The sequence below is a fragment of the Pyricularia oryzae genome, chromosome 2, assembly GCF_000002495.2.
Source record: "Pyricularia oryzae 70-15 chromosome 2, whole genome shotgun sequence".
NCBI lineage: Eukaryota > Fungi > Ascomycota > Sordariomycetes > Magnaporthales > Pyriculariaceae > Pyricularia > Pyricularia oryzae.
The window spans coordinates 2350702-2373280 of NC_017850.1; the positions used below are offsets into that span (position 1 = coordinate 2350702).

Here is a 22579-nt window from a genome sequence, read left to right on the forward strand (position 1 = left end):
AACTCGCCACCCCTACGGAAGAGAGTTGGAAACAATTGCTAAAAATAAGAATTTGGCCCCACCGGCATGTTACTGTTGGTTCTATTCTTTGTAATGATGATTTTCAGCTGCCGTATCCAGGCCATTGCCAATCTGCCATTCCAGCGAGGAAGGAGCATATTAGCCTTGGCTATGATCAAGTACCTTTCTCAACCACCATCATTATTTCTCATCCCATGCTCTGCAGTCTTATCAGTGCGGAAAACTTGTATTATTCATATCAACTAATCCTTCAAGATATGGGATCACCAACAAGAGAACTTCTTGAGACGGTATTGACATCAGTCTTGCCCATGGCATCTTTGGCAGCGGCCTCAACAGCGACATCCGGCGGCCACAATCACCAAATTATGGCCACACCATCCACGGCAACCAACAGCAGTGCACACAGCGCCAGTGGACACACAGGAGCCACACCTGGGAGCAACACACCAGACTGCAAGATCTCTGTAATAACACCCCCTCGCCTTTCTCATCCCATGTTCTTCCCAAACAAACGTTTGACTGTTGCTGACATGGTTTGTGACTTTTCTATCGCATGCAGATGCTATGGAACTGGCACACCATCGACGCCTGCTTCATCTCGACCGAGTGGCGCATAACCAGCACAGCCATGTTCGCCGGCTCCTGCATCGGCATCGTACTCCTCGTCGTGTGCCTTGAGGGCCTCCGTCGCTCCGTCAAGGAATTCGACCGGCTGCTCGCCCGGCGGCATGCCGCCTCCCCGGAGGCGGCCCTGCCGTTCCGCCCGAGCGCTCTGCAGCAGGGGGTGCGGGCCGCCCTCCACACCGCGCAGTTCGCGGTGGCCTACTTCATAATGCTGCTGGCCATGTACTACAACGGATACTTTATCATATGTATCTTTATTGGTGCCTATATAGGCGCCATGGCGTTCCAATGGGAGACGTTTCCGGGATGCGGGGAGGTGCATGGCGGTAGGACGAGCGCGACCAAGGAGGCGACAGTTTGTTGCGGCTGATGTGTCAGTCCGGCGGGCTTGAATAGAGAATCATGAGTGGGATATATCGGCCTATTTGGAGATTATTCCAATTACACGCTGCTCTTTGCTCTGTATAATAGTTGCCGTACAGTTCAATCGCTTTGGCTTTTTACTTATCTTGTTTTTCGATAGTATAAAATGGATTTTTCTTCATCTGATTGCATTTTATCTTTCTGTCCAGAATGAACTGAATGGTTTGGGTGAACTTAAAGTCACAGAGATGCTTATCAGAGACGTAGACCGTCAGCCATGGGGCGTGATAACTAAATGTTTTCCGGCCTGCGCCGATATCTCAAGAACAAATTCTAGTAATTTCTTAGGATAACAAAAAAAAAAAAAGCTTTTACTTGCCGCGGATTTGCACATCGCTAATGCAAAGCATATCAGGATTGTAAGACCGAGGCACATTTAACGCAGAGATGAAAAGCGGGCTGGCTCTAAGATTCGCAAAAGTGGCCCAATATGGACTTGAAAGGGTCGTGATAGTGTCGAGGCTTGAATTCGGCTCGCAAGCTTATCAAGCCAGACATAAGGCTCTTCGGCCGAGTCCGTGATATCATTTCATCCATGTACTAGAACTAATAGCTTCGGGTGATGGTTCGGGTTCTCAAACCAAGGTAGCGATGACACACGGGCTTGTTTCCCGAAACGTGCATACACCAGGCATACAGCATGCAGGAAGCCACCTAGACTAGGTAGTTATCAGATATGCATCGGTGCCAATGGGGATTAAGTCATAAATTTCAGCACAGAATTTGAAAGCTGGTGATTTACATATCTACCTTATCTACCTTATCGTAGGTACCTACCTATCTATCTACCCAAGGAAATGTGAAGGCCAAAGAATCCGATATTACATCGGACTACGTTGATGAGTGTCATTGCCCATATCACGCAACGAATTGTGATGAGAAATCCAGTTTTGTTCTGGGACATGAATCTTCTTTTTTTTTTTTTTTTTTTTTTTTTTTCTTTTCTCTTCATGCCAGGTCACGACCATCTATCTACCCAGCACAGTATCATGCAGATTGCTGTGACCATAGCATCAACATCACCAAGAAAACACAAAAGCAAATATGAAAAGAGCTCCTGCGTATTCCGTATTTTGGTCTCTTTTTTCTTCTTTTACATTCCATCTCTTCCAAGTCACTCCGTTTGCTTCTGCTAACCAATGGCGTTTGTTGGCGCCTGTTTTCGGTGTGGACGTTGGCCTACCTGATTCAATTTGTGCGTAGAACAGGGTTTGAACCAACAGCGTCGCAAACTAAAGTAAAATAAAATATTCGAGAGGCTACGAATGAGCTGATACCAGTCATAAAGATATTTGTTGAAGTTAACAAAAGGGTAAAAAGGTAGCATAAAAAGAACCTTGGCAACTCCATACACTTACGATTCGGGGGCTTGATGTTGAATCCTGCACCTTGTCGATCCTCATGCCACCCTTGTTAACCTGGCGTTTGCAAGGCGCTCAGCGGTGAACCCAGGCGTTCGCATTCTCGACTCAAGGGCCCACGTTGCTTAAATTTGAGATTTAGTTGCCGTTTTCAGGAACCAACCCCACTGTCGCAAAGCTTGGGCAATTCTTCCTATTAGTGGGCCAGTTGTTTCTGGTGACGCGTACTCTGGACTCCGTAGGTATGCTTCTCATGATGTTTGGTACTTGGCCTTTCTAGTTTTTGATTGAACTTCTTCAGAGGTTGACATCTATCCGTACAGAGAATCCATATGTCTGAGGTGGCCACGTATCGACTCATCTAGCTTTGACTGTGTTTGGCAAGCAATGACTTGAAGGCGACCTACCTACCTACTTTATACACGCAAGACCAGCAAAGAACAGCCCCAGACAATCCTAGCCACAAACCAAATATCTGCGTATTACGCAATAATTTCCCCAAGTCAGTCATTTACAGCTCAAATTAAGCTTATAGGTGAGGACGGATTCGGTACGATCCTTTAAACAACGTGGTCTAACTGGACGACAGCGGTCATCAATACATCTTGGTCGTCATCCTTAGCATTCGAAACGTTGCGGCGACTCAGGTGGCAGGTTGACCAATTGCGAGTTGGAAATGTTCTGCTTTGTGAATAGCAGCAAAAGGCGGAACGCTGAAAACGTCAGCCACAGCTTCAGGCGACCTTCAGGCTCAGGTGGTGTCTTTAGGTTCGAGAGGACATTGAGGTACGACTTTAGCACAGGGATGCCATTCAGCAAGTCCAGGAGATCATCGCAAAAGTCATTCGACTCGAAAACAAGCGGTGAAGCGGTGCAGAAGATTGAGAAATGAAGGGAGGAAAGAATGATGGAGATGAAGCTTTGGATACCTGCAACCTCTGTACTGGCTTCAAGGCTGCCTAGTATGCTCATGGTGACAAGCTACAGACAATCTATGTGGGCTACAAGCTCACATCAAATATTGAGGTGTTCGGATCTGTGTCGCATTTGTGATGTTAATGGTTCTCCTGTGAGCCTACCCGTTTTGGCAAGCACGCCTTCCTCAATGGACCCCACCCGATCATTCTTAGATCAAGGTAAACAGAGCGAACAAAACAAGGCGGTCTCTCGTCCTGCCCGCCGGTCTGCCCCGCGCTTCATTTTAATCTTCTCTTCACGTTTCCTGGTGGGTTGTGGGTGAACCTTTCCATCACGGCAGTCAACGATAGCCGTTCACTTGTCTCATATCACGCTGTGCCGGCTACAGCTGACACCAAGATGAACGAGAATCATGGCTGATCTCGACTCCTACCTCGCCTACAAGCGGGAGACCAAATACTTGGTATTCTGGCTACTCCACACGTCCAACTCCATCATCACTGCCAAGGCGCCCCGTGAACCCAACCTCGAACCCAACACAACTGGCCAAGTCACGGTCGCAACCCTCGTGTCCCTTGCGAACCTCATCTCTCAGTACACCAAGGAGACTCCAGGCATTGTTCTTCGTGTCTTCAGGACTGTGATCTCTGCCAGGAAAGCCACTTGTGTGCAGTATGAGCGTCTCGCGGCGCAGAATCCCGATGACCTCTCGCTGGCAAGAGGCAATGCATCTCACCGTCACTTCAACGAAGCACTGGAAGCTGCGTATATTAATCTCGGCGGAGGTGATCGATTGTTGGCGACAGCCTCCGAGGAATACACGGACTATGACGTCCAAGAGCTCGAGAGAATGGTATTCTCAAACAGTTTCTCAGCATTGTCCGTCGAGGGAAGTGACGAAGACTCGGCAACAGAGTCATTGGTAACTGCCAACAACATCATTCCCATTAGAAGACAGCAGCGGAAGCCTGGAAAAGGAAGACGAGCCCGAAGGGGTGGCAGAACCAAGAGCGGAAGACATGATGTATCACAGCGAAAAGGTAACAGAATCCGCCCCTCCGCGAAGCAGAAGTGTAATTTTTGGTATGACTCTACTAACGTGAGCCGAAATCACTAAGCACTCGAGGGCATATCGGTCGACGGCTTTGGCATCATCAGCGACGATGATAGTCATATCAGCATCGAGTACATCATGGCCGTGAGCTGCCTCGCTGAGGAGTGGTGCCACCTCCGCAGCTGGCTGAATATGGTCTGGTTTCGAGCCTCTCACGGCACCCTCAACAATGCAGTTGCTGGTTCTATCACAAAAGTCGCGTTCTCTATCCAGAAACAGACGGAACTGGCCATCTTTGTCGACTTTCATGGTCGTGATTCCTACAAATCGGTCCTTGAAGCATTGAACAGAGGTCGACACGGACTCTCACTTACCAAAGGACACTTCCTCAATACTAGCGATAGACAGGATCTGAAAGAACAATGTCTTGCCCATACATACAAGTATCTGATAGATTTCATTGCCGACTATCAAAAGACCAGAACAGGCAAGCCTACCAAGCCCATGCTGCGGGAAATTGGCTCCTGGAGTCCGGATGCGTGCCTGTCAGATTTTACTCGCCCACAGAGACTCAAATGGCGTCGAGCTTATACTATCAACTGGCTCTATGACCTTGTCAACACATATGCGTATCCTGCCATGAAGGCTCAACGTTCTGTAACAGACACCAGGCTAGAAGACATTGATTGGAGCGCAAATGGACCTTGGAATCCAACCACCAGTAATCAACGGCGGCTTTATGGGCTGAATGAGTTTGCGGCTGCAGTCACAGGCCTAGCCATGCGAAGGGAAGGCACAGATGTCAGCTCTCGAATACCATCATCACTGGTGTTTCAACTCCAGATTATTGTGGACTCGTTCACTGTCAGTTATGGATGGATGAACCTCGACCTGAAAGATACACAGGCACAGTACAGTCTACACCCCCCGAGGACTGGTATGTCCAATATATTCAGCTTCATCTTTGGTGAACCTAGAACACCTGGCTGTGGCTGCAGCAGAAAATCGGTCTCGGGGACTCAGGATAGTGCTCATGACCTTTACAACCTTGCGATTAAAGAACACCCCTCACGCTTTTCCCAGACCAAGCCACTAAAGGTGCTATACCAGACAACAGTCGACATGAACAACTTTCTGGGTAAATTCTGGCCTAATGATAACCATGATGCTACCATGGCAGGTATTCACTCCTCCAGATTCAGCAACGTTGTCGAGAAGGGTCTTTGTGCATTGTGGGAGTACTCTCCTGCTCTCTGCGGCACTGGTCTCGCAGAGGCCCTTGATTATTCGCATAACGCTTCGCTCCTCATGCTAAACAAGGCTATCGAAGTCGTCTGTCTCATGCATATTTACAACAAAGTTCGACGGACAGGACATCTGACCCGACCTATCGATGTCTTTGAGGTCTTGCAGGTCACCTTTCCTGGTGTTTACCGAGATGTAGGTGGTGCACCCCCGACAAAGGGGCCATTCGGGGCTTCAATGTGGCAACAGATGTTACAGACAGAGAAGAGAGGATGTAAGCGTGCACAACCTTACCCATCCAACACATTCGACGTCGATAAAATTCTTGTTACCCAGCCTGATGGATACTTTGACAACTCAACTCTTCTCTACGCGCTCCGATCAGTCGAGTGGGACCCCTGCAGGGTGGCAGATCATGACCTGCCTCTGTACAGCTCGCTGCGAAGATATCGAAGAGTGGACCGTTGGAGCAGGACCAAGGCAGCCGAAAATCTTGGTGAAAAGGAGTCTCTAGCCGCTCGCGAACGAGTGGCTGCCGTTACTGAGGAGGAAATACATGCTATTTCATCTCTCAAATCGACATTTGGAGCACGTTCGTGGCTGGATTTGCCACCCTACAAAACGGGCCCTGCAGATACGAAGAACCGTGACGAGCAGGACAACCTGACGCGATCTTTCGAGCAAGGCTGTCTCGCCCACAAATGGAAGCCAGAGCTTGACAACAGCAAAGCACCCGGCAGGGATCGGCGAACGAGGCACGAAACCATGCTTGCGCGCATTGAGTGCGACATCTACAACGAGATATGCGGCGGCGCACCCATCCTCGGCTTGAACCTGCCGAGAATAACCGTCGCCTTGATGAAGCTGTTTGGCACCATGGATGATGCCCTGTCCGCGGCCACGAACAAGACGTGGGCAGCGGCGCGTATGAAGCATGTCAGCAGCGATTGTGACGTCTGCCTTGAGAAGCAGCGTCTGGCCCTCGCCAAGTACATTCTCGATGCGACGGATGATGATGAGTGCCTCAAAATTGTGGCAAAGGTGTTTGAACGGCCCGAGCTGGAGGATCTCGCCGATGCTGGCTTCTGGAACTTTGATCTGGTCAGTTGTTGTTTTCCCTAATATTGCTGTGTCTATGCCTTTCCCCCCAGACCTACTGACAACCGTAAAGGATATGACCAAATTCTATGGCATGCATCTTTGCGGTTGCATGCGCAAGTCATCGCTGTATGGATTTGTGTACTTTGCGTCTTGAGTACAAAGTGTAAAGCAGAAGTGAAGCTTGACGCTGGCTTGATGATTGTAGAAGAAGAGGGCAGTGGTTGCACACGCCATGTACAGACTACTACGGGATAGCCCGAGTTCGTTTTTCGTCATGTTTTCCGAGAGTCGCTGAAACTTCCATATTTTTGTGTTCTGGAAGACTCTATTTGGTATTTACCTCTTTGCATTTACATGTACTATGGCGACCATGTGTCTTTTGCGTTGGAAGAGATGAGTGATTGTTGGCGATGGGAAATATTGGCCTGTAATTTTGGGCGTGTTTGAAATGGAAAACCAAGACCTAGCTTGCCCTGCATTTTCGACAATGGAACGCTTGGCGGTAAAATGGCGATGACCTTATTGGGGAAGACAAAACCAAGTTTGGCCTGTGTATCTAGGCAACCAAAATACTATGGTCAATCACTTGGGCGATGCACCGACTACAAGCAGACTCCCTTGAAATTTGTATATTATCATACATCATTACGTTAATTCCCATGAGTCAATTCCGTATAAAGCTCAGGCGCTGCTAACCGAGTAACAACTTTTGGCAAAAAAGAACCGAGTGAAAGAAAGAAGTCATGTCTGCATGTGGAAAGCCTGGAAACCAGACCAGGGTCGACTGACCCCCTTAACGACCCATGCGAATGACGCCAGCAGCGACCAGCTTCTGGATTTTGGTACGAACGCTCGGGTTCTTCATGTGCTCCTGCAGAGCGGCAGGATCGCTCTGTGCCTGCTGCAGGATGGCCTGCATGACTGGGTCGCCCATGATACCCATGATCTAAGGGGGAATCCAGTTAGTACATGCGTTCCGAAATGGGAAGAATGACGGACACAAGGGCATGATGCCCAAAACCGGACAAATGAAACTTACCTCTGGGTCACGCTGCAGCCTCTCCCTGGTCTGTTCCTCCGTCTCGTTCTCCCTGGCCGAGTACATGGCCTGCAGAGCCTTGTTCTGCTGCTGCTCAATCTCTCTGGCGTTGGCGCCGTTGTGGTGCTCGCGGTCGACCTGCGCAGCCTCGGTGCAGGCGTCCATGCACTTGCTGTACTCGCGCATGCCAAAGTAGGCCTGGGCCTTGCGGATGTAGGCACGAATAAACTTGGGGTCCTTTGCAATGGCCGTGTCGCAGTCCTGCAGCGCCGAGGGGAACTCAAGCAGCTTGACAAAGGCGGCAGCCCTGTTGCTGTATCCGCGGGGGTCATCAGGCGCCCGCTTGATCATCTCTGAGTAGGCGGCGACTGCACCGGGCCAGTCCGAGTTCTTGAACTTGGTGTTACCCTCCTCGCGTGCCTCCTCAGCTTTGACCGGATCCATGTACTCCAGCCTTTCCTTCTCCTTCTTGGCCTTTTCGCACGCATTGAGCTTTTTCAGCACATCCGGCGTGCGGTGCTCACGCAGAGACGTCTTGTAGTTCTCGATGGCGACGTCCATGTTGCCAAGCTTCTCGTTCGCCGAGCCGATGCGCGCATATGACTTGGCGATCGTCTTGAAGTCAGCGTAGATGGCGCGACCCTCATCGACAGCCTTGGTGCACGTTTCGATACAAGCCTGGTAGTCGCCCTTCTCGAACTGTGCCGCGCCAAGGTTGTTAAGGTATGTTATATCCTTGTGAAGGTCCCACGCAGCCTGGTAGTGCTTAATGGCCTCGTCAAAGTTGCGCTTCTTGTAGTTCTCCGTTCCGATCGCCTTCTCCTTGTCAGCAGCCTCCTTGGCCTTGCGCTTCTCAACGGCCTCCTCGTCTTCTTCTTCCGGTTCCGGCTCGGGGGCGGGTTCGGGAGCCTTGGCGGGCTGGGCCTTGGGGGCATCGGGCATCGGGGAATCCTCCTGGGTGGGGACGCTGCCTGCGGGCATATCTGCGGGGTCACGCATCTCCATGTCGACGCCCATGAGGACGCCTAGCACTTGGATCATGCGCGGGTCACTGAAGAGTTCTGTACTGTTGCTGGGATTGGAACGGATGGACTGGAGCTTTTGCATGAAAGAGGGGTCTGCGAGAAGGTTGGCGGTCTTGGGGTTCGAGGCGAGCTTCTGGATGAGCTGAGGGTCGTTGAACATCTGGCCAAGGCCACCCATCGGGTCGGAGCCGCTGGGACCTCCTCCTGTTGGTTGCTAGTGTTAGAAATGGTATGGTTTATTCGAACTTGGATTGAGAGTGAGTGTCTACCTTGAAGTTCCTGATCGATCGCCCTCTGAACCGAAGCCAAGTCGTTCTTCAAGCCCGCATTGTTAGGGTCCAGCTTCAAGCCAGCCTCGTACGCGTCGGCGGCCGCAGCCAGGTCCCTCTTGCCATAGAGCGCAGCTCCCTTCCGGCTGTATCCCTTGGGCCAGTCGGGCTTCAGCTCAACCGTCTTCTCTGCATCCTTGAGCGCTGCTTCGTAGTCCTTCTTGGATGCGTATGCGGCTGATCGGTTGCTGTAAAGAATGTGGTTCTCGGGTGTGAGTTCGATGGCTGCAGTGAAGTGCTTGCTGTTTGGTTGTCTGTCAGTAAAGCCGAGTCATAAGAGGTTGGGAGGAAAGTCGGGGTGGTGACATACACAGCCTCGTCAAAGTTCTTCTCCGCAATGGCCTTGTTGCCTAGAGCCTTGAGCTCGTCCGCGGTAGACATTGCTGAGACTTCTCTTGCACGGAAAAAATTCAAATATCGGAGTTGCGTGGATTGATTCGGAAAGTGTTAAATGAAGATTTGCTGCTCAAATGCAACTTGCAGGTATTCTCAGATGTATGGAACTTGGGTATCTTGTTGTTGTCTGTCTCGCAGTAGTCTGGTCCAACGCCGCCGTTAAACCTTTGAAGGCGGGGAGCTTTTCTAGTGTGCGACAAGCTTCTAGGCTCTTCGATGGATTATGGGGGCTATCGCAATTGATGATTGGCTTGATATCGGATTGAGCTCCACATTCGAGTCTCTTGGTTTTCAGAGTAAAGTAGAACCCCTAACCCAGGAAACGAGCTGTCTGACAAAAGAGGATGGTATATTGCTAGTAGGCAGAGGTCGATGGATGTTTCTAGATTCCTCTCCGCTGACATTCTAGATTCGCACATTTTCCCCATCCTTGATGATGGCACTTGAAAATCAACCTGGAGAGCAGATAGAAATGCGGGAAGGAGAGAGTACAACCAAAACAGTTTCTGACCCAGGCTCAGTCGTAAAACAATTAAAAAGCCAAAATATCCGACGAACAGATTCAGGTATTGGCACCCCAGCCAAATTGCTGGTCTACCACGTTCATGGCTTGGATGCCAGTAGCAAGAATGCTATGGATTCCCGTCGTAACACCTTGAGGCTGTGCGTGCGAATTTGCCAAGTCCTGCTGGTCGAGTACACACTGTCGTCTGTTGATCACCGCCGCGTGGATAGCTGCTCCCCACAGCCCATACAGCTGGTCCTCAGTAAGGCTAGCGTACTCCCTGTCTGTCGACCCGTTCCGTGCCGGCCGTGAAAAGGGCCACTCGGCAACAACGGTCTCGAAGCGCTTGGTTCGGAAAAACAAGTAAGGAAATGTAAGCAAAATTGTCAGGGTGAAGAATGTCAGGAGCCTGATCCAAGTCTTGAACCGCCATTCGTTTACTTTGCAATCGTTGTACACCTCCACCCGTCCGCCTTCGGTCGGGAAGGATATGGTGACGTTGCCTCGGTAGTTTGTGCTTCTGACGAGGCCATGCAGTCTCTCTATGAGCAGATCCTTGTCAATTCCGACAACCTTCCTCTGGAGGCAAAACACCTTGAGGCCCGCAGAGCTAGCGCAATACCGATGACACCACTCAGTCAGCGTTGGCTTCTCTCCCATAGAGTCGCCGGCATCCTCGAGTCTCATTCCGCTCCTCCTCCGGTGCCTCTTTCGAGCGCCAGGCGCGCGCCGTGCCAACGAAGTACCGCGCTTGACCTTCTCGTCGTTGTCGACCGTGCGCAGGCCTGCCCACGTAGAAGTGCCCCTGGCAAGGTCGGTGTAGAGGTAGGGTGTCATGTCAACGCGCACTCTGAAATCGACAACTGTCCTCGTCCTATTGTTCGACCCGCCGTTCTCCGATCTTGTCTCGGTGTGAGAGCCAAGGACCTGAATGAAGGTGCGTGGTGGTTTCTTGGACCAGGCCAGAACGTGTTGTTCCAAGAGGGTTGGGTCGCTGTCTAGGTCGCTAGACATGTAGTATTCGTTTTTTGTGCCGCTGTCGACTGAAAAGACAGGCACGAGCGAAGGGCCATTCGGAGACAGCGACTGTTGTGCGTATTGATTTGGGGGAATAAGGGCGCTAGACTCGGCGACGTCTGAATACAGGGGTGGGAGTTCGTCATCGTCATCTTCGTGGTCATGTGTGCGAGGCCGGAAGCCGTAGTCGGTGTTGTCGACTGCGGGTTCGTTGTTGCTACTGCTGCCCCCATTTCTGGGGGCTTCTGGGTTCGTCGTCAGCGGCAAAGCACCGGCGCATGCATTGTCCGCCAGCGGGGTTGTCGCGTCTGTTGGCTTCCCCATGTTTGTGTAGTGCAAGGAGATGGAAATTTAAATTGCGACTCTAATGCCTGGAGGGTTTATCGTTCAATCGTTGTTCCGCAGAGGTACTACGCACGCTACAGGAGGTAAAGATGATGCGTGAAGTGTGCAGGGCATTATCAATTTCAAGTCGGCGTTGAACCTTGGGGATAGGAGGGAAGTGGCAACTTTTATTGGGGCTGTGCTGCGCCGCATGGACGGACGCTCGCTTAAATTTACATTGATAGCCATTTACATTTATTCGTACTACCACTATGGTGCTTATCAAGATTTTACTTACATCTCAGGTGCCAATCCAGGTGGTAAAACTGTGTGCCCTTCAATTGCGCTAGATAACACCCACTGAATGCCTCATACCAAAGGTACCTTACTACTCCTCAATGTCGAAGCGGTCTCAATTCTCCCGACGACAGGAAAGACTGCGGCGCGTCTACCCCAGCAAGGGAGGAACTCCCCAGTCACGACGTCATGTGAAAATTGGACCCCCAAATTCCACTCGTCTTCAACCTTGGCGTGTCTTCTTCGCCCCTCGGAACATGACTTTGCTTGTCCTGTTCCATACGCGCGTCGCTGAGAGATATTGATCCAACCTCGCCAGAATTGACTTGGACGTCGGGCTGTGAAGCTTTCCATCGGTCGCTGATGCGCTTTTGGAGAAGTATTGTCTCGTCTTTTGGTAACCAAATTCCAATTTGACGCTGGCAGATAATCCTAGGTACCATGAGTACAGCAGGATAGCCCGGGTAAACCTCAACCGCCGCCCCCCAAATGGCTATGCCCAAATCAATATTTGGACAAGGGACGCCTTGGATTGCCCTTCGCGGCCGCAAAAGCCGCGATCGAGGTCTGCTGTACTTGTCGAAGCATATGACATGCTCAACACATGCTGCGAACGCTCAATTGTTTTCCCTTCTCTTTTCTTATTCCTTGTTTATTCTCGGGCGAACAGGTTGTGTTTCGAATGTTCAAGGATATCGTTCCGTCCCGAATATCCTCCTCAGCTCCGCGCTATGCCTCTCGGGGTTTTCTGTTGTCACCGCCGTCCCCAAATCCTCGCCGCTCGACTTGGCGTCTGCGCTGTTTTTCTTGATCTGACTGTGGTAAGGCGTGGTACATTGCTCTCCCATCCCCACGCCCATAACAGTCATGGGACTCGACGTGAAGTTCTCCGCCGCCGTGCTGCCGCAGGTGCATGATCGCCTCCGCATCAGCTTGGTTAGGCTGTTGAGGACGACGCCCTCCACCTGCAGTTTAATGCTGTATACGACGCCCTTGTAGGACGTCATGATGGCGAACTGTTGTCCCGAATAGGCGAGTCCCATCAGGCTCAAGTCCAAAAACGCCGTGAGGACGAATAGCCAGACCAGGCCCTTCAACGTCTTTTTTACCCGTTCCCCCTTAATCACTTGGATGGGCTTGAAGGCCCGCCTCGCCTCGCGCACGTATATCCACGAGATAAGCGCTTCCTGTGCCGATATGAGTCCGGTCTGGCAGTTTTCAAAGACGGTGAAGGCCCTGGCGAGGTGTTCCTGCCCGGGAACGTTACTGGCGATGAGCAGCGAACTGACGGGCACCTCGACGAAGAGGAAAGTGAAGGTGATGAGGCCAAGGACCCAGCGCAGTTTTACCGGCTCGCCAACCACGAGGCAAAGCCTCGAATAGAGGACCATGCTCTGGCCGGTCACCATGACCCAGAACCCGAAGCTGACCAGAGGCGTGATGGCCAAGGTTGGGGCCAGGCCGTAGAGTCGGATCAGAGCAAATATCTGCCGGAAAGGAATCGCGGCGTTGGCTACCGTCATGCTCCAGAAGTATAGGCCACTGTAGCTCTTGAAAGTCACAAAAATGAAGATGAAGGTCTGAATGCAGTTCCATATTGACACTGCGAAGAAGCCGGCCATGACCATGGCCTCGGGAAGGCTAACGTCATTGTCTATAGGGCCCGTCTCGCCACTCTGGCTGGCCATGCCGTAGATATTGTGCACGATGACGGACGATCTGATGGGATTCTCTGTTATTTTAGGGAGCTGTCAAGCCGGGAGTTTTTCTGCGTGCCAATTAGTGAAAGGCGACTGTAGGTATACCCTTCCCGTGGGGAGAAATTGGCTGTTACGGATTTGGAAGCTAATTGGTGCTCCTTGCTTGGGCATTCCCGGCTCAGGCTCTATTTTTTTCACTTTGCTTGCTTTCGAACTAGTAGTAGGCAGGCTAGGGTCAATTCGTGATAGACTTTGTAGGCGTAAAGTGAAATTTCATGATGTGTGGGCGGGTATGGACATGAGATACTCGGAAATGCTGTAGATTTATTTGATTTGTGTTTGCAATTACCTGGGATACCACCTTTGCGGTTACGCCGAAAGCTTGGACCATACGGGCTAGTGGTACTCCTGAGATGGTGGTGGTTTGGGACACTAGGCGTTGAGGTTTTGATGGTTGATCCTAGGAGGCGCTTGTTCTCCACTGGAGTCGCTCCAAGGAGGCTGGCTGGCTATCTATACATCAGACCCATAATATATACTCGCGACGTTCGCGAATCACAATGTAGAACGTTGATTGCGGTCGTGAATCAAGGTACGTTAAGGAGTAATTATTGATATACCGTATGTAATAACTAGCTCAAATCTTCAACGTATTGTAACCGTCGTTTTCTTCTTCTTTCGCGACTACACCAAGGCTTACTTGGCTACTATAGCGTTCGTACAAGCGCGCTGAATGAGAGCTGGACGAGGAGTTGACAGTGACGTAGCACTTTTGTGTGAATTCCATTTATTCTAAAATGACTTTAAGCCTCAGCTACTGTTGTCATGCGTGCTTGATTTTACCCAACGAACTGTTCGTCGTGTGCTGATGAATGACTGGCAGGCTGCCGTCACCTCCCACACATCCATCCACACTAACTCACAGCCTTTGAAGTCTTTACCCATGGCGCTGTTCGTTTATGCACCCTTTGGTCTTTAGGAAGAGCTTTTAAGCGGAGACTACGTATGTGGGTAGGTATACTGTGGTACGTTTTTTCTCCTGCTTTTTTTTTTTTTTTTTTTTTTTTGTTGTTGTGTGCGTGGCTTTTTTTGGACAATGACAACTCTTGCCAAACAGGCTTCTCCTGGATTCCGCGCCCGTACGGGGTTTTCCAGAAGCCTGTCTAGAACAAGTCAGAAATACCATGACATTGCAGAACTCGCACGGCTTGAGTCGCCTGAAAAGGAGAAAAAAAAAATGAAAAAGGCGCAGAGTCATGCTTAATGTGTTGTTTTTTTTTCTTCAATGCCGCAAGGTTGAATCGGCAGCATTTTCACCGTCGATCTCAAAAGAGTGTGGTAAGGAGAAATCTAGGAGCTTAGAGTTTTCTTCTGCCGCGTTTATTATACTTTGATGTCTATCCAAAGTTATTCACTTCCTGTGGCTGGAGATCCACTGGAGTTGACGGGATCTACTTTTTTTTTTTTCTCTTGCGTGATTGAATCATCGCTTGTCGGCGACTGTACTCAATCCCACAACAATGTCATCTTGATCTGTCAGAAGATAGATCAGTCACATTGAAAATAAAGGGCGGCATGATTTTCGGGAAGACGGCGAGGGATCTGGGTTCAAGCCATGAGAGTGACGGTAATATCCGGCCCCATTCGCATCAACAGGTGCGATGGTGGTGGAGCCTGACCCGGGATCCCTAACTTACGAAGTGCGCAAAAAGCTTTTTGCGATCTCGGGTGTTTAGATCTCGGCTTGCGTCGGGCCGTTGTGATGCTTCTAGCCGGAAGAAATGCCCCTGACATATCTGGTACGACTAGCCTGTCACCCAGCTACCTATACCCTGAAGACTATGGTGCCCCGTGAGCATAATGATTGGAGTTATATGCTGTTAGAATGGCTCAGCAACCCTCTTTCCCACAGAATCGTTATGAAAATGCCAAGAGGTCTGACCCCGATAACAGCTACTACGCACGACGTATTTCATTGACACCTGATTTTTGAGATTTTCGTCAAGAACAAAGATTAGCTGGCTTCCAGCCATCCGATTTTCGTGACATGGGATGGAGCTTTTCTTTTGTTGGAGGACAACAGATGCATCTCATAGCGGCTCCCCATGCAGACATCTTGGGTCAAATATCCCCACAGATGAAGAAGGAATGATGGTGGGAAAACGTAGACTAAATCAGGAATTTCGCTAGTTTTCAAGAGTAACGAAGCTGAAAAAGTCCCAAATCTTTTTTTTATTCTTGCGTTGAGACAACGTTCAAGCTTGCGTTAATCACTCGTGCCAGTTTCGTGATCTACACCCTCTCTCGAGATAGACTTTGACTTTCGAGCCAAAATACTAAATGTGGCACCCAGTATTTGCCGCGCCGGCCGGGACGGTCGGCCAAGCTCACAGCCGTGAGGACGTAATTCTAGGCATCGGGGTGTTGCTGATGCCGGCATTTGAAGAAGTTTGCAAAAGAGATCGAATCGTTGTTGGACGCATCAGCAAGCAAATTGGTGAACGGCCCGGAAGCTTATTCGTACTACTGTGAGACTAAGCCCGACGCATATCATAGACTTCACTGCCCACAAACTGTCGCCTGCAGGTACACAGGGCTTGCAGATGTACGGATTGGAATTCCGGGATGTAGTAGGGCTCCGGGAGGCATCTGCCCTCTAGTCCAAAACTATCCATTGAGTTTAGAGTTCCTTATGACGCGGCTCTCAGGGGCTGTCAGGGTCTGCCAGGGTCTGTCAACATCAACAAGAACCCAGGCCCACTTCCATTCATTGAATAAATGCTGAAATCGCTATTCTTTTGTATATTTTATTACTATTTATTCTTGTTTATAAAGCGCCCCAACTACGTCTAATCAAAGTTGCCCTGGTTGGCGTTGCCCAGGAGCATGGTTGAGTCAGGCTTGTACTTCTTGGAGACCATGTTGACGTTGTACTCGCAGTCCAGTTGGGCACCCATGGGGTCGTCCTTGGCGGCTGGGTTGAAGTCGAGCAGCAGGTCGGGCTTGACGGCCGAGACGGTGTCGGTCTCGAGGTACGGGTCGTCCCTGGGGTACAGCTGTGCGGTGATGCCGAGGTAATCCGGGTGGGTGACCATCATGTGGATGTGCGCGGGCCGGTATGGATGCCTGTGCATCATCTTCAACAGCACCGCGCTGGGACCCGTTGTGTCGATGGCGTACTCGGTAGGCTTCAGGCAGTAGAACCAGAAGCGGCCCTCCTCGTCCGTCTTGAACTTGCCGCGCAGGTTGTGACGCGTCTGGTTCTCCGGGTCAAAGACGTCGTACTTGCCGTTGGTGCTGGCTTGCCACATGTCGAAAACGGCACCCGGAATGCCCTTGCCGGTTTCGACATCCCTGATGACGCCGTGGAACCGGGTCAGCTGACCATCGGCGGGCATGTCCTGCACGCAAGAGGCGCCGAGGTCGCGGAAGGGCGTCTCGGGGGACCAGAAGGGGCCCAGAATGGCGGAAGATGTGGGAGCCTTGCCATCTGGGGTGACGACCTTGTTGTTGATCTCATCAACAAGGCTGTTTTAGGGAGTGGTTTTGTTAGCGCCAAACAGATCAATACGCAGGAAGGAATTTGCGTTATATTTGTTGCTGGTTGAGCGGGAGAAAGAAGACACATACGACTCGATACCCAGAATGTCCATGAGACGCCATGTCTCATTCCTGTTCTTCTTGTAGGCCTGGCCAAGCGAGTTGATGTAGTTAACACCGAGGACCCACTCGTCCTGCTTGAGCTCGACCTCACGGCAGAAGTCGTGCATGTGCCTGATGAGGGAGGTGAGAATTTCCCGATGCCTGGGAAGGGTCTCAGGGCTCATCAGGTCGATAACATGCTGCGTGAAGTTGGGGTCAAATTTGCTCTCGGCGGGCTTGGTCGCACCATTGGTGTTTTCGGAAGCCATTGTGAACGGTATGTGTGAGTGGTTCGTGAGAACCGGGGAATGGTATTTGATGGTGTGCACGTGTGCGACTGCACTAGAGGGGGGTATGACGTGTAATGCACGGGGTATCAACCTCAACGTCAAGATCAGCTAAAAGAACAAGTGTAAACACACAGAAGAAACGTTTCTTTGAAGTAATGTAAAGAATATGGTTATACACGAATCAATCCAGACAAAGAGAGTAGGAACTCAGTCGACCTTTGTATGCGACAGACAGGCACAATGTTGGGGAAAAACTATTCCACGACGCAAGCAAGTTCGTCCCGGACCCTGGGGAAAACAATTACACGGTAATGGAGACCGTTCGATACAGGGTCAGCCGTCGCGGAGTCCCCACGGTTGACCATGTGGGCACGAATCAGACCGTCGCTAATGACATTATTTCTGCGGCAGCCAAGACCGGCAGTCGGATTCGGTCGTCCCGTGTAGGAGGAAATACGGTTTCGTTGGCAGGGCAGCACGTCAGTTGAGACATAAAATAGAACATATGCTTCCGTTGGTAAATAAACCAACATTGATAGTACCTAGGTAAATTAGGTAGATGTTCATGTTGTAGTACTGTAAAATGAAGTTGATGTCCCAATGCGCCTCAATGATTGTCTGAATGCCCGTTCGCGTGGGAGGAGAAATCTTTGTCCGGAGGGACTTTTTGATGCTCAAAAGGGTAAAGGTATGCCCCATGGATAAGGGGGAGGGAGACTAGTCTATTGGCTAGGTTGAAATTTGATTATACGGGATTGATGATGATCCATCATACATCTTCGCGGTAGATGAACTTCCTAGTCTTTGATGTTTCGGTCTTCACAGGCAGTTGACTACATTTATTAATGTAATAAAACAGCTCATGTCGAACCTTCCTCACCAACCCTTGACATGCGGTCCAGGTCTTCCTTCGACAAAGTACTTCGTAGTAGTCTTGTGGACGTTGCCGGTTAGAGGTGGGCAAGGTGGGCAACCAGCGTAGTGCGGGGTAAACCACTGTTTATCTTATCGCTCCATTTTACAAGTTCTTTGCAACAACCATGGAAGTGTTTCAGGGTTAGGGCTACCCCCAACAAAGCCAAACTAAAACAAGGTTCCCCGCACTTGCGGAGCTTCCATTTCCTGGCTAGCGGCCATTTCTCAAGTTGCAATCTTCCAGTCCTCGCACCTTGCAAGCCAAGCGCCCCCAAGTGGTTGGGTTCAAGAACGCAAACACTCGCCGGCTAGGTGCACTACCTGCGTTATCGGCCCATCGGCACTTAATGTTGCTGCCAAGGAATGTGCCATTTCTATGAATTGCCACAAACTCAACATACAAGTACATCCAAGAGCTCGGAATTTTACCTCAGACGCTCCTCAGGATGGCACAACAAAAGCAGGGCTCATGCAGCCTAAGTGGCTGTTGCTGTCAAGACAGTGCGCAGCAGGCAGCAAAAGATACTTGCAACCTGCTTTCGACTCTGATCTAGATTATTCGGCGATTCCAGATTTTGATGGCTGAAATTTCAGACGACTTTATCAATACAAGGCATTGACAAAGTACCTACTATTGTGCGACCGGGTGTTGATTAGTGTAGCACTATCGACCCTGCCGACCAGGAGCCCTGCCGTCATTGCCTATCTCCCGCCAAACAAGGCTGCAAGGGAGATAAAAGAAGTCAACACGAGGTCTGGAAACACGGTTCTAGCCCTAGCCAGCGGGGGCCGAATCTGGACCATTCAGCAGCGCGCTGATGGAGATAGATACCCAGCAACCTAGATACATTTTGTGAGCTCAAAAGTGTTGATCAAAGCCCGATACAGTGGTCACAAGTAGCCAAGTTATGTGACCTTGGCCACCAAACTCTGGTTGCGTAACACCACAAGCATTCCTTCGCCCCACTGACAGGGCTGTCGCATAACAGCCTTCGCAACGTTCCATTCGAGCGTTACCTGTTGCAAAATTGCAAAATCAGGAAGGTGGTGCCAGGACTTCCCGGTGACCATTGGTCAGGGTACCCCGCAAAACTGTATCCCGAAGCATCGGCGGCGACAAGGACCCAGGGTCCCCAGGCAATGGCCAGTTCGCCGCCTTGTATATCACCTTGGGCGGGCCGCTCCTCCTTCACCACTCGTAGAGACATGTATCCCAACCCTAGAGCGCGATGCCGCTTTGCTGAGTAGCATTTCCATCATGGCTCCCGCCAGCGCTACCTCTGACCTGGACCGGGTGGACAGTTCGCCGAGTCCAGCTGTCTCGGATGACGAGAAGCGGAACCACCGAAACGACGATGTTTCTCCTCACGACAAAGCGACCAGCGTGGTTGGGCACAAGGAGAAGGGCCAGGACATCGACACCACCGCCGCACCTGTCTTTCCACCAGCAGAGTGGGTTGAGCGTCTCAAGGCTGAATATACCGGTCGTCACGATGCCGGAACCGAGACGCTGCCACCGGGTTGCGACCCCGACCGCATGGCTGCCTCTGTCCTGACCTTGGACGTGGAAGAATCGGTGCAGGTGCTCAAGAACTTGCTCGAGAGTCAAAAAGAGGATTTCACCATCGACCAAGTTGTGATGGCGCGAGTACGGGAGCTCGTCCAAGGCCACGAGCACTGCGAGATGACGCACGGTGACTGGACCTATGATGTTTGCAAAAGAGCCGGTCTATACCACAACTGGTCCCCTTATGCCGAAGTTAGGGCTGTGACATTGCCATATGACGATGTGGAAGAGGCCTGTGAAAGCTTCCGAGCCTACCTCTTGGGTTACTTCTGGATTTGTGTCTGCACAGCCATCAACAGCTGTAAGTGCCTGAGAACTAGCTGTTCAGGTCTGTTCGTTTCATGTTTGCCATGCTGACTCGCTTTTGTTTGCACCTACCATGTAGTTTTCGCCCCCCGTCAACCTGGCATCTCGATTCCGGGCTCCGTTATTCAGCTCATCCTTGTCCCTATGGGAAGAGCAATGGCGTACATTCTCCCCGACTGGGGTTTCAGGTGGCGTGGCACACGATACACTCTGAACCCGGGTCCCTGGACAGCCAAGGAACAGCTCTTCACGACGATCATCTTCAACGGCGCGTCGGGAATCGGCAACATGACTGGCCTGCTTGTGATGCGTCTCCCGGTGTTCTTCAACCAGAAATGGGCGACCTACGGATTTAACATTATGCTAGCCTTGTCCAACCAGGTATTTGGCCTTGGTATGGCTGGCATCTTGCGCCGTCTTAGTGTCTACCCAATCGAGGCCGTGTGGCCCAGTACCCTGCCAGTTCTCGCTCTGAACCGCACGCTGATGAATGCCGACAACAAGAGGGAGAAGATCAACGGCTGGACCATGACTCGGTACAGAATGTTCCTTTGGTCAAGCTTGTTCTTCCTGATATACTACTGGATTCCAAACCGTTTCTGGGAGGGTCTTCGGCTGTTTAACTGGCTTACATGGATTGATCCCAACAACTTCAACCTCGCTACCGTCACCGGCTCGTACGGCGGCATGGGCTACAACCCATTCTCCAGCTTCGATCCCAACGTATCTGGGTCCGGAACCATGAACGCCCCATTCTTTGCGCAGCTACAGCAGTTTGTCATGAGAGCTTTGTCGGGAATCATCATTCTTATAATGTATTACAAGAATGCTTTCTGGTCTGCCTTCTTACCGATCAACTCCAACTCGGCATTCGACAACACAGCCAAGCCTTACAACATATCCATGGTCCTCAACAGCGACGACACACTCAACATGCAAAAATACGAGGCTTATGGCCCTCCATATTATGCCATTGCAAACCTGTTCATCACCGGTGTTAACTTCATCTACTACACCTTTTCAATTGTCTACGTTTTCACAAAGTTCTGGAAGCCTATCAAGAAAGCGTTTGTTGGCATCGTCGTCAATACTATCAAGCGCCGCAGTGTCTACAGTGGCTTTGAGGATGGGCACACCCGAATGATGAGGGTGAACTACAAAGAAGTGCCAGAGTGGTGGTACGGACTGCTCTTCACATTTGGCTTCGTAATTTCCATCATCAGCCTCGAGGCCTGGCCGACCGATACACCGTGGTGGTCCATGCTCGGCGTTACTGCAATTGGTGCTCTGCTGACCATACCGTGGGTTGTTATCGAGTCGATTGCAAGCACTGGTATTGCAGTCAACGTCATCTGGCAGGTCCTCCCCGGTATCTGGTTCCCGGGCAGGCCAATGCCCCAGCTGATCATCCTGATGCTGGGTGCCGCCTTTGAGATTATGGCGGGAAGCTTCTCACACGATCTCAAATATGCGCACTACGCCAAGATCCCTCCTCGCGCCGTCTTTCGTGGACATGTCTCGTCCGTCATGGTCAACTGCTTCATCTACGTGGCCATGATTGAGGTCATGATGGCGTACGCCAACTCGGACAACACCTTGTGCCAATGGAACAACAAGCAGGCCATGGTGTGTCAGTATGCCAATTCCGTGTACTCGTCAACCATCTTTTACGGCATTTTTGGCACCAACAACATGTTCAAATTATACCCAATCCTGCCGTGGTGCTTCCTCATCGGCGCCGTCCTCGGCGTCTTATGGATCGGCGGCGAGAGGCTGCTTCCCCGCTTGCGGCCGCACATCAAGGCGCGCCTCGGCAGCGAGCGAGGCTCAAAGTTTGACCGCTACATCTGGGACCCTGCGGCGGCGACGCTGGCTTGCCTGAACCCGGCCATTGCGCTCTCGGGTGCGCTACAGTGGGCTGGCAACAACAACCTCACCTACGCAACGCTCGGCATTTACCTCGCATGGTACTTCCAGTACTACCTCAAACGGCGGTACACGGCGTGGTGGGGCAAGTACGCGTACCTCATCTTCGCCGGTCTGGCGGTAGGTGTAGCCATCTCCGGGCTGATCGTGACGCTAGTCTTTTCATTTGGTGCTGGCAAGGGCGTTGAGATGAAGTGGTGGGGGAATGATGTGTCCAAGGCTGGTATCGACTACAAGCTGTACACGAACGAGGCGCGGCTCATGGAGGTTGGTGAGCGCGGTTACTTTGGGTTGGACCCGAAGGATTACCCTAATGGATGGTAGGGGGTTTAGAGTACCTATTGTTGGGCGTCTAGGAGGATCGATCACGTAGTCAACATGGGATTGAAGTCCATCTTTTGAGCCAATCTGATATTTGATCCTTCATCGAGTCAATATTCGACGATAAAAGACATTTAGCCGCTGTCATCTGTACCACGGACATTGGAGCCCTGACGTGTGAGAAGCATGTACTTACAACCTACTAGACCTAGTATCTAGTCATGACTTGG

The 22579-nt window shown here is 51.0% G+C and overlaps 8 protein-coding genes across 8 annotated transcripts; 4 read left to right on the forward strand and 4 right to left on the reverse strand.

The window, feature by feature from the left end:
- Positions 1-242: 242 nt before the first annotated feature.
- Positions 243-1018, forward strand: MGG_08977 (ctr copper transporter; the record flags this gene model as incomplete). The annotated part of the gene is made up of 2 exons (XM_003713968.1): positions 243-488; positions 584-1018. Exons 1-2 carry the CDS (start codon positions 279-281, stop codon positions 1016-1018), a joined length of 645 nt encoding a protein of 214 aa, XP_003714016.1. The 5' UTR covers positions 243-278.
- Positions 1019-2683: 1665 nt separating this feature from the next.
- On the forward strand, positions 2684-3478 carry MGG_11285 (uncharacterized protein). The gene is made up of 2 exons (XM_003713969.1): positions 2684-2967; positions 3022-3478. Exon 2 carries the CDS (start codon positions 3109-3111, stop codon positions 3322-3324), a length of 216 nt encoding a protein of 71 aa, XP_003714017.1. The 5' UTR covers positions 2684-2967; positions 3022-3108; the 3' UTR covers positions 3325-3478.
- Positions 3479-3762: 284 nt separating this feature from the next.
- On the forward strand, positions 3763-7009 carry MGG_08979 (uncharacterized protein; the record flags this gene model as incomplete). Its single annotated transcript, XM_003713970.1, has 4 exons — positions 3763-4390; positions 4469-5341; positions 5522-6750; positions 6821-7009. The coding sequence occupies 4 exons, from the start codon at positions 3763-3765 to the stop codon at positions 6902-6904; spliced, it is 2814 nt and encodes a 937-aa protein (XP_003714018.1). The 3' UTR covers positions 6905-7009.
- Positions 7010-7363: 354 nt separating this feature from the next.
- On the reverse strand, positions 7364-9731 carry MGG_08980 (stress-induced-phosphoprotein 1). The gene is made up of 4 exons (XM_003713971.1): positions 9454-9731; positions 9084-9385; positions 7790-9018; positions 7364-7696 (listed from the first exon to the last, which is right to left on the reverse strand). The coding sequence occupies exons 1-4, from the start codon at positions 9522-9524 to the stop codon at positions 7544-7546; spliced, it is 1755 nt and encodes a 584-aa protein (XP_003714019.1). The 5' UTR covers positions 9525-9731; the 3' UTR covers positions 7364-7543.
- Positions 9732-10101: 370 nt separating this feature from the next.
- Positions 10102-11634, reverse strand: MGG_08981 (uncharacterized protein; the record flags this gene model as incomplete). Its single annotated transcript, XM_003713972.1, has 2 exons — positions 10102-11306; positions 11607-11634. The coding sequence occupies 2 exons, from the start codon at positions 11632-11634 to the stop codon at positions 10102-10104; spliced, it is 1233 nt and encodes a 410-aa protein (XP_003714020.1).
- A 734-nt stretch (positions 11635-12368) lies between these two features.
- MGG_08982 (uncharacterized protein) lies at positions 12369-13370 on the reverse strand (the record flags this gene model as incomplete). Its single annotated transcript, XM_003713973.1, has 1 exon — positions 12369-13370. One exon carries the CDS (start codon positions 13368-13370, stop codon positions 12369-12371), a length of 1002 nt encoding a protein of 333 aa, XP_003714021.1.
- A 2745-nt stretch (positions 13371-16115) lies between these two features.
- On the reverse strand, positions 16116-17587 carry MGG_08983 (catechol 1,2-dioxygenase 1). The gene is made up of 2 exons (XM_003713974.1): positions 17013-17587; positions 16116-16910 (listed from the first exon to the last, which is right to left on the reverse strand). The coding sequence occupies exons 1-2, from the start codon at positions 17291-17293 to the stop codon at positions 16232-16234; spliced, it is 960 nt and encodes a 319-aa protein (XP_003714022.1). The 5' UTR covers positions 17294-17587; the 3' UTR covers positions 16116-16231.
- Positions 17588-19281: 1694 nt separating this feature from the next.
- Positions 19282-22392, forward strand: MGG_08984 (uncharacterized protein). The gene is made up of 2 exons (XM_003713975.1): positions 19282-20097; positions 20182-22392. Exons 1-2 carry the CDS (start codon positions 19488-19490, stop codon positions 22350-22352), a joined length of 2781 nt encoding a protein of 926 aa, XP_003714023.1. The 5' UTR covers positions 19282-19487; the 3' UTR covers positions 22353-22392.
- Positions 22393-22579: the final 187 nt, after the last annotated feature.

Excerpts from the sequence above, each read along its gene's own strand:
- MGG_11285 (XM_003713969.1), top strand. The coding sequence starts at position 3,109 with ATGTTCTGCTTTGTGAATAGCAGCAAAAGGCGGAACGCTGAAAACGTC.
- MGG_08980 (XM_003713971.1), bottom strand. The coding sequence starts at position 9,524 with ATGTCTACCGCGGACGAGCTCAAGGCTCTAGGCAACAAGGCCATTGCG. Across the intron at positions 9,386-9,453 it reads AAGAACTTTGACGAGGCTGT|CAAGCACTTCACTGCAGCCA; the intron begins GTATGTCACCAC and ends ACAACCAAACAG. Across the intron at positions 9,019-9,083 it reads GATCGATCAGGAACTTCAAG|GAGGAGGTCCCAGCGGCTCC; the intron begins GTAGACACTCAC and ends AGCAACCAACAG.
- MGG_08983 (XM_003713974.1), bottom strand. The coding sequence starts at position 17,293 with ATGGCTTCCGAAAACACCAATGGTGCGACCAAGCCCGCCGAGAGCAAA. Across the intron at positions 16,911-17,012 it reads GACATTCTGGGTATCGAGTC|CCTTGTTGATGAGATCAACA; the intron begins GTATGTGTCTTC and ends TCCCTAAAACAG.
- MGG_08984 (XM_003713975.1), top strand. The coding sequence starts at position 19,488 with ATGGCTCCCGCCAGCGCTACCTCTGACCTGGACCGGGTGGACAGTTCG. Across the intron at positions 20,098-20,181 it reads CTGCACAGCCATCAACAGCT|TTTTCGCCCCCCGTCAACCT; the intron begins GTAAGTGCCTGA and ends CCTACCATGTAG.